Source organism: Geospiza fortis, unplaced genomic scaffold (genome assembly GCF_000277835.1).
Source record: "Geospiza fortis unplaced genomic scaffold, GeoFor_1.0 scaffold11, whole genome shotgun sequence".
Lineage (NCBI taxonomy): Eukaryota > Metazoa > Chordata > Aves > Passeriformes > Thraupidae > Geospiza > Geospiza fortis.
In genome coordinates, this window is record NW_005054304.1 from 13,280,225 (window position 1) to 13,297,681 (window position 17,457).

The window sequence follows — 17,457 nt, forward strand, 5'->3', positions numbered from 1 at the left end:
ATATTACTAACTTTACTTGAAGTTTTTTTATATACATATAATGAAATTATAAAAGCTATACTAGAAACTAACCTTGTTAACACCATTGATCATAAGGACATCCACTGAGGTTTAATATATTCCTAATAAATATGTGCAATTAATTCCTACCCATAAAACTATGAGCAACTGAATTTGCACTAGTCTCAAAGAAAACCTTTGTCACTAGATAGTTTTATAAACAGCATCTTATCAGTTGGGAAGGTGATGTTATTCAGTTTCTTCCAAGACAGATACACTCACTTTTCATCAGTCTTAATTAGAAATTGTAAATACAAGTTGCTAGTAACAACTTAGTGCACAACAGAAATACTTACTTTATTACTTGAAGAACTGGACTTAAAGGTCTACTGTCTCTAAGCCAAGATATAAAAGATCGTGTCCTTTCTGAAGACGGTGCATCCACCTCAGGAAGCTGTGTCTGGTTGAAAGTAATTGAAAGAAACCATCACCTTTTATTATTGAAACTATTTAAAAAAACAGATCCTGAAAGTTGTAACATAACTCAAGCCACAATTTCAGTTAAGAAGTCACTAACCATGGATTTACATACACAGATGTTTTTCTTCAGCTTAAAGGACAATACTTCATAGTATCTGTGGTGCACTGCTATCTAGGGAGGAGTACATCTTTAACTTTTAAGGTTAACTTTAAAAGGAGTACATCTTTAACTTCTAAACATCTTTAACTTTTAAAAACACAGTTTATTGTGTTTTAAGTGCAAAAGATTTTAGACATCAAAGTCATCTTTTCAAAATGCTGCTTTTGCAGTCTTCTTGCCTGTATCTTCTTTTATCAATCAAGTTTCTACATGCTGCACTTTCCATCACTGAAGAAACAAGAAGTAAACTCTGAATTTTATGTAAATATCAATGGAAAGATGCTACTGGACTACTTGGCTAGGGAATAAGCTGAAAAAATAGATTTAAAAGGGTTGAGGAATTCACTGAGCTAATGTATCACCTCTTCAGCCAATACAACGCTTAAAGACAATTAACATGACCTAAAGGAATTTATTTCAGTTAAAGTAGTTCCACTCTTTGTAGAATGAGGGCATAACTTAAAAGCAAAGATAACTTTATGTAAGTTTTTGTCTCATTTTCATTATAATAGATGCTATGTAACCATTAAGAAAATTATCATCCTTCCTTTATCTAAGTTCCTCCTGGAAACTCTATTAACTAATACCATCAGCTAGTCATAGGGGACAGTTCTAAATTGCTAATACATGCGAAATACAAAACTCTGAATAAGCAGTCCAGTGTTATAGTAGTCTTATAACTTACCACTCTTAACCTGTTGTTGTCACTTTCCTTCTTGATGCTATGAAACTGTAAGCAGAAAATAGCTACCTATGTGTTTCTATGCTATCATTTTTGGTACTATTTGGATATAACCATTTGATTCTGAACTTTCCCAGAGTCTTAAAAGGGTCCATCCTTGTTGATATTATGGAATCACGACTTACTGAAGAGGAGACTTCTCTTTAATTGCTGTTTCACACACTAGATAGGTACAGGTTATAACTTAAAAACCCCTCCACCAAAACACACATCCAAGGGTCTCTGATGTTCTAACAGCTGAAAGTTTCTCTTTGTAACATTGAGTCAAGGCTTGGAAGCTGAGTAAAACTGAACTCTTACCGTTACTTACAGGTCTGTTGTGTCATCCCACAGATTTGGTATCTTACACCAGGTTCAGAGAACACAAGGCTTCTGAAAACTATGTTATCAATGAACTAACTCTAATCTCAATTATTAACACATGTGAATAGGTAATTTTTGTATTCATCTTGTGAAATTACCTCCCATTCTTGTGAATGCACATGTACTTCCATTAAAATATTAAAAGCAGTTATGTTATAGAGCAACTGTTTGGCATTTCATGAACGATGAAATTTACATGTTTACATTCTTTCCTTGAAAACATCTGACAACTTCTATCTGACTCCTATGAAGCTGACAAGAGGTTAGAAGGTACCTAACTATGAAAAAACCCTACCTAACTCATAGTTACATAATTAAAAACTGAAAATGCAGAAATAAATAGATTAAATGCACATTTCAAGTGTAAGGAGTTTACAACTCAGCTCATTAAATTTCCTACCATTTTCTGTGGCACCGATGCATAATTCGGGTATCCAAGGACATCTTTTATGAAGTTGTTATCACAGTTTTTTCCAACCCAAAGGTAAAAAATCTGTAAGATGTCAGAATCAGTTTTAGAAAAGGCCCTACATACATTTTAGAAAAACAGGCAAGTCGTGATGCAATAGGAATAATACCAGAATAGTAACTTCCATGCAAATTATTCACTTGAGTGTTCAAGTTGCAATTCATACATACATGTCTATATTCGTAAGTAAGTGTGTAAATAATCAGTACATTGGTAACACTTAGAGTAAGGTCATTAAATATAAAAAAAATGTATAGCTAGAATTCAAATACTGAGAAAATAAGGTTGCGGGACACATTTATAATGGAACAGTTAATGCAGTAATTTCCCATGTTTCCTTCTTAAATGAAACACCTTAAATTATCTGAAGTCACACCATTCTGTTGGTAACTGCACAATGGCTTCCCAATCTAAACAAGTTGTAGCAAAGCACCAATTATCAAAGCTTATTGTAGTAATTATTTCAGAGGTCTGGAGACAAAAGCTGGTTTTACATTGACACTCAGCCCTGAAGTGATTCAAGGTTAAAAGAATCTTCTAGACTGCCACTGGAGTACCATAATGCTTTATTCAATTGACTGTGTTTTAGTGCAGTTTCTACACACTCTTTGTGTGTATCTGAGAACATTCATTCCTGCAGCAAGTGTTTTGCTAAATCTTCTAGTATGTGCAATTTAATAGCCATTTAAAGAAATTCTGGAAAATAAAAATACATTAATTCCATAAAAAACATCTTTGTGTGAACTCTTGATATATTTTGACCAGTATTGCATGAAAAAAAATCAACCTCTATAGCCTCAAAGATAAATATAGCCTCATATCAAAACACGAAAGCTTTTCACTGGAACACAGATTACCTGTCAGTTTACCTGGAATGCTGATTCACAACACTGTTATTGCTGAAAGCTGACTGATTTTAATAACACAGCAGGCACAGCTTTTTGGTTTTCTTATTCTCCTTAGAAATTTTTTTAAAAAGGAATGTGTAAAATTTTAACTTACTGAACCACAATCCATAAGAAAAGCTCCTTCTCTTGTCAACTTCTCAGCAGACAACTTCTGAAGGGGTGGCTGAGGAACGACTCTATCATTTACATGTATTGTACTCTGTAACAAAAACCCAATACTCAATTACACTAGAATTATACCCTTAAAGGTAAAACAAAACAGGAAAAACACTGACAATCTCTAGCAAAATTCTGAGGATTCTCATATAACAAAATACTATGTTAAGCCTAAAATGATTATGTACATCAAACAGTTCTAGAATGTTACTTATTCTAAGGGCTACTTCAATACCTAAAACATAATAACGCAAGTTAATTTAAGATACTTATGTAACATTTTTGATGCTACAGATGTCAAAATTTTAAAATAATTACTATTGGCGACTTAAGTTTTCTACAAACAACCTCTGTTTTTTTTCCATTGCATTCAATTTCATGAACCATGAAATTCTACTCCCTATAAGGAAGGGCTCCATATATTATTGCATTCAATTAACAGGAAGTCCCCTGATTTAAGATCCTGCATGAAGAGATCCTTGGGTTTGTCCACAGAGCCCTACAACTGATCTGATTAAAGAATATGGCTGTTTGCACTAACTATTAAAAATATTCTGCCTTTCTCCCCAGCAATAAAACAAACAAAAACAATAACAAAACAATCCCATATACACAACCCCCCAGTATTTTCATATTAAAGTTGTTATCTCCTCCAATACAAAAACAGGCCAGATATCTCAATAATCTCTGAAGCATTCTGCAAATAATATAGGGGAAAAATACTCTACTGACTAAGCACATGCCCATGTAGTATTCGATTATTTTAAAAAAAACACTATTTAAAAAATTTCCTATGATAATGCCATAGATTAACAGCTTTTGGGGATTTAGACATAGTTATGAAAATCAAGCTACTGAATTCCACCTGGGGAAGTTCCAGGCTTTACTCAATACTCTCAAGAATCAAGTCTTAAACCAGCAAAAACATTTTAAAGGCATTCTGTAATATTTTAAAAATATTAATTTAATTTTTTTTAATTTCACAGAATTTTTCAAAGAAACAAGACATTTAAGAGCAGCCTTTGTCACAAATACTTTAAACTGAAGTAGTACTAAATGGCAGATTAGCATTCTGTTTTGATTTAACATCTGGTTTGTCAATTAATTCCAGTAGTTAAAATAAGCCCTATTTTTGTATTATTGTACTCCAAATAACTGATCTGAAAGCTTTTGCTAATAAAACTGGATCTCCTAAAGACACTGCAGATTCTTTACAGCACATGCACACAGCATTACAATTTAAGTGCCACAAAAAGAACTTCACAAGGCCAGTTGAAGTTGGCATCTCAAAGACTGTTAGGAGTGGAATATAAAAAGAGTAACTCCACTGAAGAACACTGAGTTTCGACTCACCTATTTGAGTTTATGAAATACCTTAAAAGAAACTTTAAGACTACAAATTTATCAGAGGTGGTGCTGAACAGAATAATAAAATAGCACTGCAAGTGAAACTATTCAGTTTACCCTATAATCTTGTATCACTTAGAAACAAACTCCTACATGTGCTTTTCCAAAACTAGGGACTAAAAAACTCATAAAATCTTACTTATAAAACTCCTTATTTTTCCATTATAACTATCTTTCACCTTAAATAAAACCCCATCTCGCTTCTTACTATTAAAAAATGCATCCTTTTCCTAGGCTAAGTCTGTAGAAGAGGAAATAGTAAAACCTGGTTCTGTACATGAAGTACTTTCTCAGTCTGATTACAACCATCTAAAAGGAAATTTCTGTTTTATCCACTTCAGTCTGAAAAACCACTGGAAGGCTGTTATTGCAGGCAACTATATCTGATTTCTGTATATAAAACCTTGAATCATGCATCAGATCTACTACACAGTTCTAAATAATAAAAACACACTGAAAATGTCTCCCATACATACAATATCGTTACTTTCTTTGTGTGATAAAAAATTATGGCATTACTGTGGTCATTGAAACAAGATGAAGTAAAACCACAGTTCTGCTCATACAGAGCAGAACTTGCAGTACTTGCAACTCAAAACTTGAAAATAATGTTTCTCTTGATTTTTTATAACTTAGGGGAAATGCTCCATCTGTATTACAATAACAACATAAAATTACTGCAGCACAGCACCAAATTTAATGGGCCATTAAAATTAGGAAATGCTATAACCAGGCTTCATACATTACCTCATCAGTCAGCTTGTCTATTCTGTACAAGTTGGGATGTATCATCTTCATCAAGTGAACAAGAGGCTGGCTCTTCATCTGGCACATTGCATAGACACGATCATCCAAGCGGGTACTTGTGCCTGTTCTGAAGGCTTTCTGCAAGAGAACATTACGATTCAAACAAATCCTGTACTTTATATCACATGTAAGAGTGCAGTTCAGACTTTTCAAAGTGTCAAGCAAAGGTGGCAGAGCTTTTGTAAAGAAATGTATCTTATAGGTAGAATCTTAATCATAGAGTTTGAACAAGATTTTTAAAACATAATCTAGCCCCTCCTTATTGATGAAGGAGAATAAATTTCTCCCTCACTTTGTCTAAAATTTGCATGCAACTGGACCAGCATTTCTCATTTTTATTCTTGACAATTGACACTGGTCTGTGAAACTCACAAGTGCAAGCTAGCACAGGAAAGATATGAGGTAAGCAGAGTTCAGGCAAGGTACATAGGTGCAAAAGATTAACTCTGACGTTACAGTAGTAAGAATTCAATGTTAAGGAAAAGTTTTGGAATGGAAACATACTTTCATGTTTTATAGGAGAAACTAGACTCCTATGGGATAAAATTTATTTTTTAACTATCTCCTACTGAATTTTTCAGATCTCCTTTAGAAGCAACTGGTACACAACTACTGTGAGAAGCAACACAATGAATTAAACATCATATTCTAACTCAATGGAGAACATTCTTATAATCAAAGTTCATATTCACTTCTATACAAAGCTATGGACATCACTCCTTCTTGGTTGCCACAAGCATTTTGATTTTGGCTTCTCTATATCCCATATTTTGTTATTGCTAATAAAGATAATAAAAAATCCAAACCTAAACAACTTATCCCAGTCACTCTTATTTCTGTCTTTTACACAGATCTCAATAATAAATAGTCTGCGTTTTCCCCCACCATTAACTGCATTTGTCATGCAAGTATAAAAAAATCATAATCAGTATATTAGAGACTGAAGTAATGACTAAGCCAAAGAAAATAAATTATTATGCTTAGATCTCTTACAAGACTTATATAAAGGTTTATTCATAATAACAGAACCAAGAACTGTCAGACATGAAAAACTTTAAGCAGTGAGATTTATTCATAACAAAACCCTGCAGGAAGCTGTCTCTTTTTAAGTATGATGTTCAGTAATCCAAACAAAGATATAATTAAAAAATAATAATACAAAAGTAGTGACTATTTCTATGTGAACTTTCAACTACATCACATGAGTTTCTATAATAAGTTTTACTGTGTTTCCATGGAAACTCATTTTTCTTCTTGGAAATTTAAAGGACAAAAAATATATATTGGAAAATTCTTGTTTCTGACTTAATAAAATAAAAATGAAGAAGTACTAATAAGTCGTTTCCAACAACCTTTATGGGCTACACTAATGAGCTGCCAAAATCTGAGAAATGCTGATTGTAAACTATTTATTTATTTTAACTGTAAAGCAATATAAGACAGAACATAAGAAATTCAAAATCAAGTAAACTAATAAAAGGTTCAGACATTAACAATTTAAAATAAGCTACTATGGTAATCTTCTACAATAAAGTTCAGTCGGCATAAAGATGGTAATCCAATTTCCATAATTTTAGAGAAGTGCAGACATTGCTTGACCTAGAACTGAAGAATTCCTCAAATGGAACAATGAACTAAACATCAAACACTAATCCACTAGATCATACATACCTGCTTGAGAAGAGCTAAAATATAGAGTGGGAAAAGCTTGAGGGAATTTGGTGCTATCAGCATGGACTGCTGCAGATTTGAGGCAGTTGACATGTACGCTGCCAAGGAGTCCACCACGGCATTGACTAAGGCATCTCTTGCATCTGCAAGGCTGGATGAAACGGAGCGATCCACAGCTGGGGGGTAGAAGGAGGGAAGAAGTTACCAGACATGGCCTCACTCATTCCCTTGAACCTTGAAAATTTGAGCCGTGCTTCTGGGTTACGTTTTAAGACTAAAAAATTCCCCAAACTACATCTGTGGTCCTAATTTTTTTTAGGAGTAAATTAGATGACTGTCCATACAGAAACTCACTTTCATAATGCTCAAAGATATTGTATAGCTAATTTTGGCTCCTTGGTTTGTACTCTTGAAGAATTAAAAGAAAATTTTAAAGCAATCATACATAGTTAAGTCTAAATATAAATTTAAACCTTATACAAACAACTTAGCTATTGTTGAAATGCTGTTGCCCAACCTCCAAGGTAAGATCTGCAGCAATTAATTTTGATATTTTTTCCCCCTCACATAAGAAATTTCTTCCATTACTTCAGTGACATAATAGTGATTACTATAAATGCTGCTTCATTTTTCTCTGCTGAGCAAGGGCTACAAATCCTTTGGTGGGAGGAAGCCACCTGCTGGACTGAATGTGCATTTAAGAGGAGATCACAGAATGGTTTGGCTTGGAAGGGACCTTAAAGATCATCTAAGTCCAATCCCAGAAGACACAGAATTACAATTTACTTCTCCTAACTGATTTCAATATTAATATACAATATAGAACATGTTGAAATGCTGCACAGAGTCATACACATTTAACAGGAGAGATCAGTCTATGAAAGAGCTACTTATGACCCACAATTAAGGGATAAGTAAGAATCCTCAGCCCTGCAACAACAGAAGGATAGAAAACCAACATCTCAGATACACTACTGTCAGAAATTCTCCTTTAGTCTCCAGCAACTCACTAAACTGAATCCGTTTCTTAAGTAGTCCTAGAACGCCAAAGTTTGAGTGAACAACGATAATGATGATTCAAAAATGAGAGTTTTGATCCAAGTGTGTTATGATTCTTTGTCCTTTACTAACCTCCAGAGAACAAAGTAAGAAGGCTCTTTTTAAAAGACTAAAGTCAACTAATATTCAGAACAAGGAGTATTTCAGTTCACAATTTCAGTATGAATTTGGTTTTGTCATCTTTTGCACACACAGGTTTCAGCATGTTGCACTCCAACCTTTTTTAATAATAGCCAGGCTTCATTCATTACTTCATTTAAATGGCTAGCAAATTAGGAACATGCCAAAAAACATGTGAATCTTCCTGGTACTCACCCATGTTTGCTAAGAGGCACACAACTGCTTGTACATCTGCTCCTGCATACACATCAGACAGGGAACTCACTACAGGCAAGCAAAGTGTGTGCACTCGAATTCGACGCTCACCTAAGAGAAATCAGTGGAAATAATTTTGCATTCTCTCCTGGTAGAAGTAAACAAATTCAGTCATTAGAGCATCTCCTCCCATTTAAGATGCACCCATTCTAGAAAACATACCAGTCAAGAAATTGCTGCAATACAATACTGTCCCCATCTCAACCTGTTAAAATTCTACTCTAAAGCAGCACAAATTGATAACACAACCTAGCAGCATAGACAGTAAGTGTCTTTGATCCTACAAATGAAGTACACTGACATTCATCCCAAAATTTTGTGGCATCTTCTACCACAGAAATTAGCTGCTATCCTTTATGCTCACCCAATGTAGTAATTGCAGCTTGATCCAATCCATCACAAGTCTGTGTGTTTGGACAAAGTGCCTGCCAAACATGTTACTGCTTGTAACAATGGCCAGACTTTTAAGTAAAAAAGTCATGCTGAATCAGCACTATGTCAAATGGAGATGAAATTTTCACATTAAAACAGTGTTTATAAGGATTTCCATTATGTGATTAACTGCCAAGTAGGCTTACTAGATCTGACAAGATTCTTTTAGGGTATAGAGCACAACAAAAGGCTGTGGAACTAACTCTACAAACATTACACCATAAAAAGAAACAAAAACCCCAGTGGCCAATTAATTTGAATTTATTTACCTTTACTGGAAGTATACAAAAGAGCTGTTTGAAAACAAACCAAAGATGTGTCAGTCAGACTCTCCTCTATGGACATTTGTACTGCAAATCCAGCATCAGGATTGACATTGGCAAGGGACAGTAAATCAGTAGATCGTACAAAAAAATTCCCATGGAAAGTGTGTATTGAAAGACCTAGAATCAGATTAAATATTCAGAGCGAGGTTAAAACAGCATGGAAAACTCTCACCAGTAACTAAAACCCCAGCCCTCAAGCTAAAGTTGAAGAAAACGGTAAAAATTCTATCATGTAGAACCAATTACATGAATCATTAGACATTTCAGCATGATCCTGCAGAGTTCATGTTCAATTCTGAACACACCAAAGTGAATGATGCCCTTACACTACACATATCAACTTACAGAGAGATGGTACTATCAATTAAAAAACCCAAAAAAGTCAAACACCAAAAGCTAACTTAACTTAAAGAAGGTAACTGTTTTACTCTTCAAAGAAACAAAAATAACATTCAATTTAATGTTGCTTAGACTAAGCACATTCAAAATGACTGCTAACACATTTACACCAACGGTTCCATAGGAATTAGTATTTAACACACACCTTTTGTACATCTTATGCGCATAACTGCTTCAAATCCAATCTTTCTTGTAAGGTATCTTTTCAGGTCTTTTTGCAACTTTTCAGCCTGAGCAGGATTATGGCTACAATGGAAAGATGGATAGTAATAGATGCATCCAGCAGAATATTTGGACATGCAAGCTGTGAAGGAAGGAAAGATACAGTTAAGACACAAAACTGTAACATGAAATCAGGACATAAAAATTGTATCCAGACTTCCACAAGTAACATCTACCTTCATCTTCTCAATATCACCCACATCAGAAAGACAATGAGAACTGTCCCAGACCCAGGCAAGTGAAGATAGAAATGAATCACCCCAACACATAATAACCTAATTATACACCAAGCTAAATAGGCCTCCTACATTTGGCAGCTAAGATTGAAGTGCTTGCAGAAATATCTAATGGTGCAGAGGTAAAATTAAGTGTTTGTACAGAGACAAATCTTGGATAATTTATCAAAGGATGAAAACTCTGTTCTACCCCTATAATTAAACTTCATTTATTCCTTGCCACGCTTCTGTTTTCTGTTCTTGAGCAGAAGAATACTTCTCTTTAAAACTTTGAAACCTTAGAATAAATTGTCTGATACCACCAATGTAATATTTTTGTTCTTTACTTCCATCAACTGCAAGGTCAATTCCTTTGCAACATGAGCTGCAATTATAGAAGTGCTAAAACATTTACATGACTTTAGAATTTTTGAGGTAGCCTGTGCTTCTTAAGAGAGACAATAGCGCAGAAAGAGGGAATCATGTACTCCTTACCAAGAGAAGCTAGATCAGAATATTGTGAACTTAAGAGAAATAAATCCACAGCAGTCTGCTGGCCGGAGCAGTCCAGTGCCAACTTCTTATAAAAGTCTGTTGCTGGACCAAGATGCTGGACCACCTTTAGTAAATAAATCATACAGGGAGGAGTTATGACAACAATCATGCTTTTTAGACTTCATGAACCAAAAGACATACTATTCAGCAGCATCTGAGTAACTGAGTCACAAATATTTGCAGCTTCTTCTGCTTGCCAAGAAAAACTATGGGCCAAAGACAGCTCATGCAGTTCAAAAGAAGTAATAGCACACATCCATGTATAAAGCAGCGATCTTAAATGCATAAACATAATTAAAATTTAGCTAATTGCTATAAATCAAGATGAAGCAACTGATCTGCAGAACTATGCAAGTCAGAAAGACATGGCCAGTCCTTAGTCTTTAGAAATGAATAGTAAGGGAAGTTTTTTACCTTTGTGCTTGACCTTTGATTGGGATCCTCTCTGGAATGCAAAAGCCCCGCTCCCAAAGACGGCAACTGAGTTTGAAACACAGAGATCCGACCACCCGTTGGAGACATCAGCTTAAATGCAGCCTGAAGAGCAGGGCCCAGTGCACTGTGTGTTTCTCTTGTATTGGTGAACATGTTTGGTAATGCACTCAATAGATCTTTTATCAGCTGCAGAACAGATTGAAAGGTATTTTATGAGATTCTGCAAGCTTGAGATTTTCTGTTGTTTCCAAAAAGCTGTACTGGCACAAGTGAAGTAGCAGAATCGGTACCAAATATTTCAGTTCTATTTTAACACACTAAGGAAAACAAAGTTGAAATTTTAAAAGCTATGATGTATCAATGAAACATTTCCATAATGAAAAATTAGCATTGGAACTACATATTATGAAGATTAAGTTTGAATTCAAAGTTTAACAGGAGTATCTGTTTTGAATATTTAACACCTTAAATTTAATGATTTATTTTGAGCAATCATACCTCTTTGCTTTCATGAAGATTTACAAGTAAACTATCTGGTGTAGGTAAGAAAATATCTGTGGAGAGAATAGAAAAACAATTATTAAAGAAAAAATAACACTAAAATAGAACAGAACATTTCCTTGCCCACTGCTACAAACACCACGAAACAGTCTACTTTTCTAATGTGTGTGTTACAGCTAAATATTCCTTGCAGGTAAGTAAATTATATGCAGATAAAAGTGTGTTAGTAATACAGTCCATACAAAGCTTGTCTGATTCAAAGCAAAATTAACTATTGAATTTCATATTTTAAACATCACCTACTCTGTAGCTGGTGCAAGACTATTTTTCAAAAAAATAGCCTCATTCAATAAAATTGACCTAATACCAAATAGTTGAGAGATTCTAACCTTTGTTCTGGGGAAAAGAAAAAAATAATAGGTTCTCAAAAATTCAGCTTCCATTTTCTTTTTACTTACCATCAATATCTGAGACAATCAGCATCTGAGGCTGTGATAAACCTTCTTGCAAGTTGTAAAACTGAACAGTGCTGTCAAACGTTATGAACCCTATTCTTGTTCTTGAATCTCCAGGCAGCCTGAAGCATTAAAAAATAAACTATTAAGCCCTAAATCTCTCTCTCAAGACATACAGATACTCAGGGCTCCTGCTGATGTTAGAAGAAACTCAGTTCATGTGTAAAGAAGTGAAGGGAGAACATAAGAAGGGAGATCTGAAACATGAATACAATCAATACTTCCTCAATATTTTCTGAAAAGTTGGGGTAATGATACAGTTTACAAGATGAAGTGTTACAAATAAGCACTCACTAATATACTGATGCTTTGTTCCACAAGAGAGCTTACTAAGTTCATTTAAACATTAGACTGACATATGAAAGAAGTGCATTCTGCCCTTTCCTGATTCAGAACTCCCATTTACTAATGTAGTTAGAGAGTACTTACAGCTCTAAACCAAAATCCAATGTCTGTACAATGCAACATATTTATTTCTTATGTGGATCATATTTCAGTGTATGGCATAATACAAAATTAAAGACTACAGGGGGTTTCTCAAGTAAAATATAAAAAACATCATGAAGTGCTGAAAACCATGACAGTGACCAAGAGCAATAGAGGCAAATATTGTTGTTACCATCTGGGTATATAAATGAGGTGGATGCACTGATTCTCCTGTGGACTTAGCATGGGATTTTATGAACTTTCCTAAAATAATTAAGCATGTTTCTGAGATTCTGTTAATAAAATAGCCATAAAAAACTGAACAAATAAAGACTGAACCAAAAAATGGAAGCAAAGATTTTTAGTGTATATGTTGGCTTCTTCATGAGAAAACCAAGTTCACCAAGAAAAAGGTAGAAAGGAATTTTCAAGGCAAGGCCTCCACAGGATTAGTTGTCAAAAGGCATGAGCACAGTGAAGCTCATTAACCCTCAATGGTTAATGCACCATTAACCATTATGGTTAACTCAAAATGAACCAGGAACAATCCCATATATGCTGTCCCAGTGCAAAAATAAAAACACAGAAACTGGCACACGTTAACTGTGATCTAAAAAAACCAAACTGACAACACAGTTCACCCAGGCAGTCTTACTCTCGTGGCTACAATGTTCCAGTTTGCAGCACCTCAGACCTCTCAGCACAAAAACCAGATCGTTTAACTGTTGTAATTTATTATTTCTGTTGGTCTTGGAAAGGGGAAAGAATGAAATTTAAAAATCTTTGTACAATCAACATGTTGTTAGAAATTACAGCTAAATATTCCTTGCTGATAAGTAATTAAATTATATGCAGATATACATGCAGGGAAGGAATTCCAGGCAATGGTACTTCTTGCCCTTTAGGGACAGAATATTTAGACACTTTAAAATTTCCTTCAAAATTTTCAGTAACAATTTTTCATAACACCATGTTAGCTGATTTGATAAGGTTATTTATACTCTTACTTGTCTAGGTTTTCCAGCAATGACTGGCAGAGTATTGTCAAATATCCAGCCTCCACTGCATTATGAGACACATCTAAAACAAATAAATATACCGCAGGCTGAGGAGGACGAAGCTACAAAGTAAAAAAAAAATAAAAAACACTCAAAAATCATATTCAAAGAAATATTAAAAATGATTAGTCACTAGAAAGGGAAGTAGGAAAAGGGAATACTTAGAAAAATGCAAGGTATACATTATGCAATAAAAGTAATTTACTAAGCAATATGCAGATAGACTTAACCACAATTCCCAGTGGTTAATAACTGTCATTTGTTATAAACATAAATGTTATACTTCAGGGGGAAAAAAGGACATTTTAGTCCCTCCTTCCAACAGTCAATTCAAACATGATGAAAGATACCAACTTCTATCTTTTAAATTCCATTGTTGTTTCAGTACATGGGCAATGTGATCCATGAAACAGGGTTAGAGTATTCTACCTACACCATTCCCCCAATTATGTACCAAGCTGTTTATTGACTGTAAAATGTCTGCCACAATGTTTCAATTCAAAGACAAGAGAACAATTCATTTTTGCTGCTGCTAAAAATGTCATTATGAAGTAGGCCTTTTCCCAGGCAGACAAGACCACCATCCCAGCACTTGTAAGATGACTCCTAATAAGAACCATTTCTTCACAATTACTAACTAGAAACTTGATGCTGAATTAATTTGCTTATTATGCTATTACTGGTCTTTCAAAACATCCTCAAAATGAGGGAGAAAGGCAGAAATCACACTGCATCGGATTTAAATCTGACTGTGCCACATTAAACTACACTGAATGACAACACACATTCAATTACTTTTAACTCAAAAGTTTCTGACTGTTTACATCACCCAAAACTCAAAATATGAATTTAACTATTCCTTGGTATTAAGAGAAGCCTCCAGTGGTGTGTATTAATTGTAAATTAATACACACCACTGGATCAATATGAAACATTAATTTCAAGGACTATTATATTAATATGCAATTGCTGTTGAAGTTACTATGAAAACTTTTTCTTACCATATAGTCTGAAGAAGCAATGAATTCCACTGTAGAATTTTGCACCTCTGGCCGTTTGTGAGGCTCTCCATAAGACCGTGTCAGAGGATTATACATAAATTCTTCAGGAACTATTAAAAAAAATTCCCCCCCAAATACAGATTATACTTTTATCAGAAAATAAAAACCATTGCAGCTAAATGCAAAGTAATGTGGGCACACTTCAATTATTGCAATAGCAAAAAATTTACATTAAGGACACATAAAAAAGGAACATTTCAAATATCTCAAGCATATCTTTAACATCAAAGTTCAGTAATTGGAAAGAAAATTTATATATTTTAAACAACAACAGATTCCCAACTATAAAACAGCAATGCAAGCAGAGCATTTCACAATGAAGCAGCAATCTGTACTGTTTCTCATAACCTCTGGCCTGGATTGTAGCTGTCATCATGTTTCCATCTGCATATTGCAACAGCAGTCAGTGGGATTAGCTGACTTCATTAGACGAGGAATCAGCATATTATGAACACATTTTCTTCATGTCCACAAAGATTGCAAAACAATCTTTTGCTTCAAGAAAAAGCACAACACATCTGCCTTAAGATGCTTTTCAAAATCTCTGGATCATAAGGACATTGTCACTGTAGTTTATGTTTTAAACTAAGATATCCCATGGACTGATAAAGTGGAAATACTTGAAAGAGATTCTATAAATGCAAGCATCTCCTGCTCCAGTCACTTACCATCATTAACTCTATAGCATAGGTTGCATTTCCACCGCCTCTGATCGATGAAAGAAACAAAAGGGTTGATGTAAGTCCTGCAGGATCTGCATCTCACTATTGTGCTTGATGTTATTACTGGCAATTGCTGAAAAAGGAAACAATGAAAAGCTGTCACAAAGGTATGCAGTATACTTTACGGAAATCATCTCTGTGCACTACACTTCATAAAAGCTTTGTGAGACTTCATTTTCTATCATCTTTCCTTTTAGCTGTTTAGTTCAATTTCATAGAGTAATTATGATGTCTATTAAAAACAATCTCCTCCTACAACAAAAAAAAATTAACACTTAATTATTGTCTTAATATAGCCTCAAAATGAAAGATGTAGTAAGATGTCCAATGAAACTACTTTAAATTACAGCTACTATGGCAAAAGGAATTATGAAAGGACAACTTTAGAGTGGCTTTACAAAAAATATGATGGACACCAAATTGTACACAAAGAACACACAACTAACAAAAAGAAGTTGTACCAGACAGTTATTCATATTTGTACAGAAATGCTAATAAATTACATTGAGAGGAGTTGCTTAACATGAATGAATGAATGAAGCTTATGAATATAGCTTCAATCTTATATTGTATTTATGTTCTATTGAAAGCAAGTATCAGGCCAGTCACATATTCAAACCAAGCATTCTTCTCAGGACAGCTCTGTGAACACCTTTTCAAGATGTATCTGACAGTTGTGAGCCCAACACCCAGGGTGGCAATTCTTCAGAGACCCACAGGCAAGCAAAGACTTTCAACAACAAAAAAATAAACTTGAAGGGCTTCTCCCTTATGCATGCCAATGAAGTAGCAATTTCAAGGCTTTTTTTTGTTCTCCTCCTCTCTAAGTTACAGACAATTTTTTTGTACTTCTGTTAAAATACTTCTTAAAGTACTGTAAAGTACAAAGGCATATATAAAACAAACACACACAGAGAAAAAGTAGAATACTTTACCGTCAGGTCCCTGAAGGGATGCAGCAACAAACCCAAAGGAAGCTTAGCTTTGTTTAACAAAGCCTGTGTCTGTGGAATATTTGTCAATGTACATCGAAATGAGCTGAAAGGAAAGAGGAACATAATGTTAAAAATGAAATTTTAGGAGATGTTGAAAACATTGTGTTAGCACCTGATTTTAAAGAACTTAGAAATTTAAGAAATCCCATGTTTAACAAAGATGATTTAATTTTAAAAATGCAGAAATATTTTTAAAAAGGCTTCATAAGGAAACAAACAAAAAATACACCCCTGCTCCACAGTTTAGTAGTTCACCAATGCAAGTATACTAAAACCAACTAAGAGACAGAATTGTTTTAGGTATAACAGTCAATCAAACTATGTATTTTTCTATTCATTATAAAGATTTTTCCAGTGAACCAAGAGAGTATTTACCTAGTACTCAGAATGTCATATTTATATAAGAAAACAGCAGAAAAGGATCCCAAATACTGGGAGAGTCAAAAGCTTCTGTTCTGTGTAACATGAAGGGACACTAAAAAACCCCAATGCACAAATAGTGCTATGAAAAGTATTCCACATGTAAGAATCATTTCCAGGCCTTCAGTTTTCTGATTTCTGTTTTCTGGTGGGACCACAAATACAGGAATAACGATACTGAGTCACTTTGAGGCAACGAAGAATAGTTATTTTGGAATTACAAATAAAATCTTTGGGGAAAACCACTTTCCACTGTACTTAGCTGCACTTGACTTGGGATAGTTGATAATACTACTTAATGTTAATTAGAGGTAAAAAGGATACCTGACTGCAGAATTATCATAGTAAAATATACTCATAAACTATTAAATGTATTCAGGCATAATCATAATACTCTTGTAGGAAAAAATCCTATGCAATATTGCAAAGTATTCTATGAAACATTGTGTAATATTGTTTACTAAAGAACCTTTTTTTCAATGGATAAAAAGGTGAAGATATAGAAAAATTATTAAAATACTAAGAAACTAGCTACACTCACTGCATGTAATATATTCTGATGGTAGGACAGTTACAAT

At 34.2% G+C, this 17,457-nt stretch overlaps 1 protein-coding gene across 2 annotated transcripts in view; it reads right to left on the minus strand.

Annotated features, from left to right (window-relative positions):
* SEC24B (SEC24 homolog B, COPII coat complex component) overlaps window positions 1-17,457 on the minus strand; it is a 40,561-nt gene that overhangs the window by 3,017 nt on the left and 20,087 nt on the right. For both annotated transcript variants that reach the window (XM_005418163.2, XM_031066362.1), the window contains 16 exons: window positions 16,400-16,502; window positions 15,411-15,537; window positions 14,683-14,792; window positions 13,631-13,743; window positions 12,141-12,259; window positions 11,680-11,735; window positions 11,161-11,367; window positions 10,687-10,810; window positions 9,900-10,058; window positions 9,299-9,472; window positions 8,538-8,648; window positions 7,164-7,339; window positions 5,433-5,570; window positions 3,217-3,321; window positions 2,146-2,238; window positions 357-460 (listed from right to left, as the gene is read on the minus strand). In XM_005418163.2, coding sequence (XP_005418220.1) covers window positions 357-460; window positions 2,146-2,238; window positions 3,217-3,321; window positions 5,433-5,570; window positions 7,164-7,339; window positions 8,538-8,648; window positions 9,299-9,472; window positions 9,900-10,058; window positions 10,687-10,810; window positions 11,161-11,367; window positions 11,680-11,735; window positions 12,141-12,259; window positions 13,631-13,743; window positions 14,683-14,792; window positions 15,411-15,537; window positions 16,400-16,502 — 2,019 coding nt within the window. The remainder of the gene's footprint in view (window positions 1-356; window positions 461-2,145; window positions 2,239-3,216; window positions 3,322-5,432; window positions 5,571-7,163; window positions 7,340-8,537; window positions 8,649-9,298; window positions 9,473-9,899; window positions 10,059-10,686; window positions 10,811-11,160; window positions 11,368-11,679; window positions 11,736-12,140; window positions 12,260-13,630; window positions 13,744-14,682; window positions 14,793-15,410; window positions 15,538-16,399; window positions 16,503-17,457) is intronic.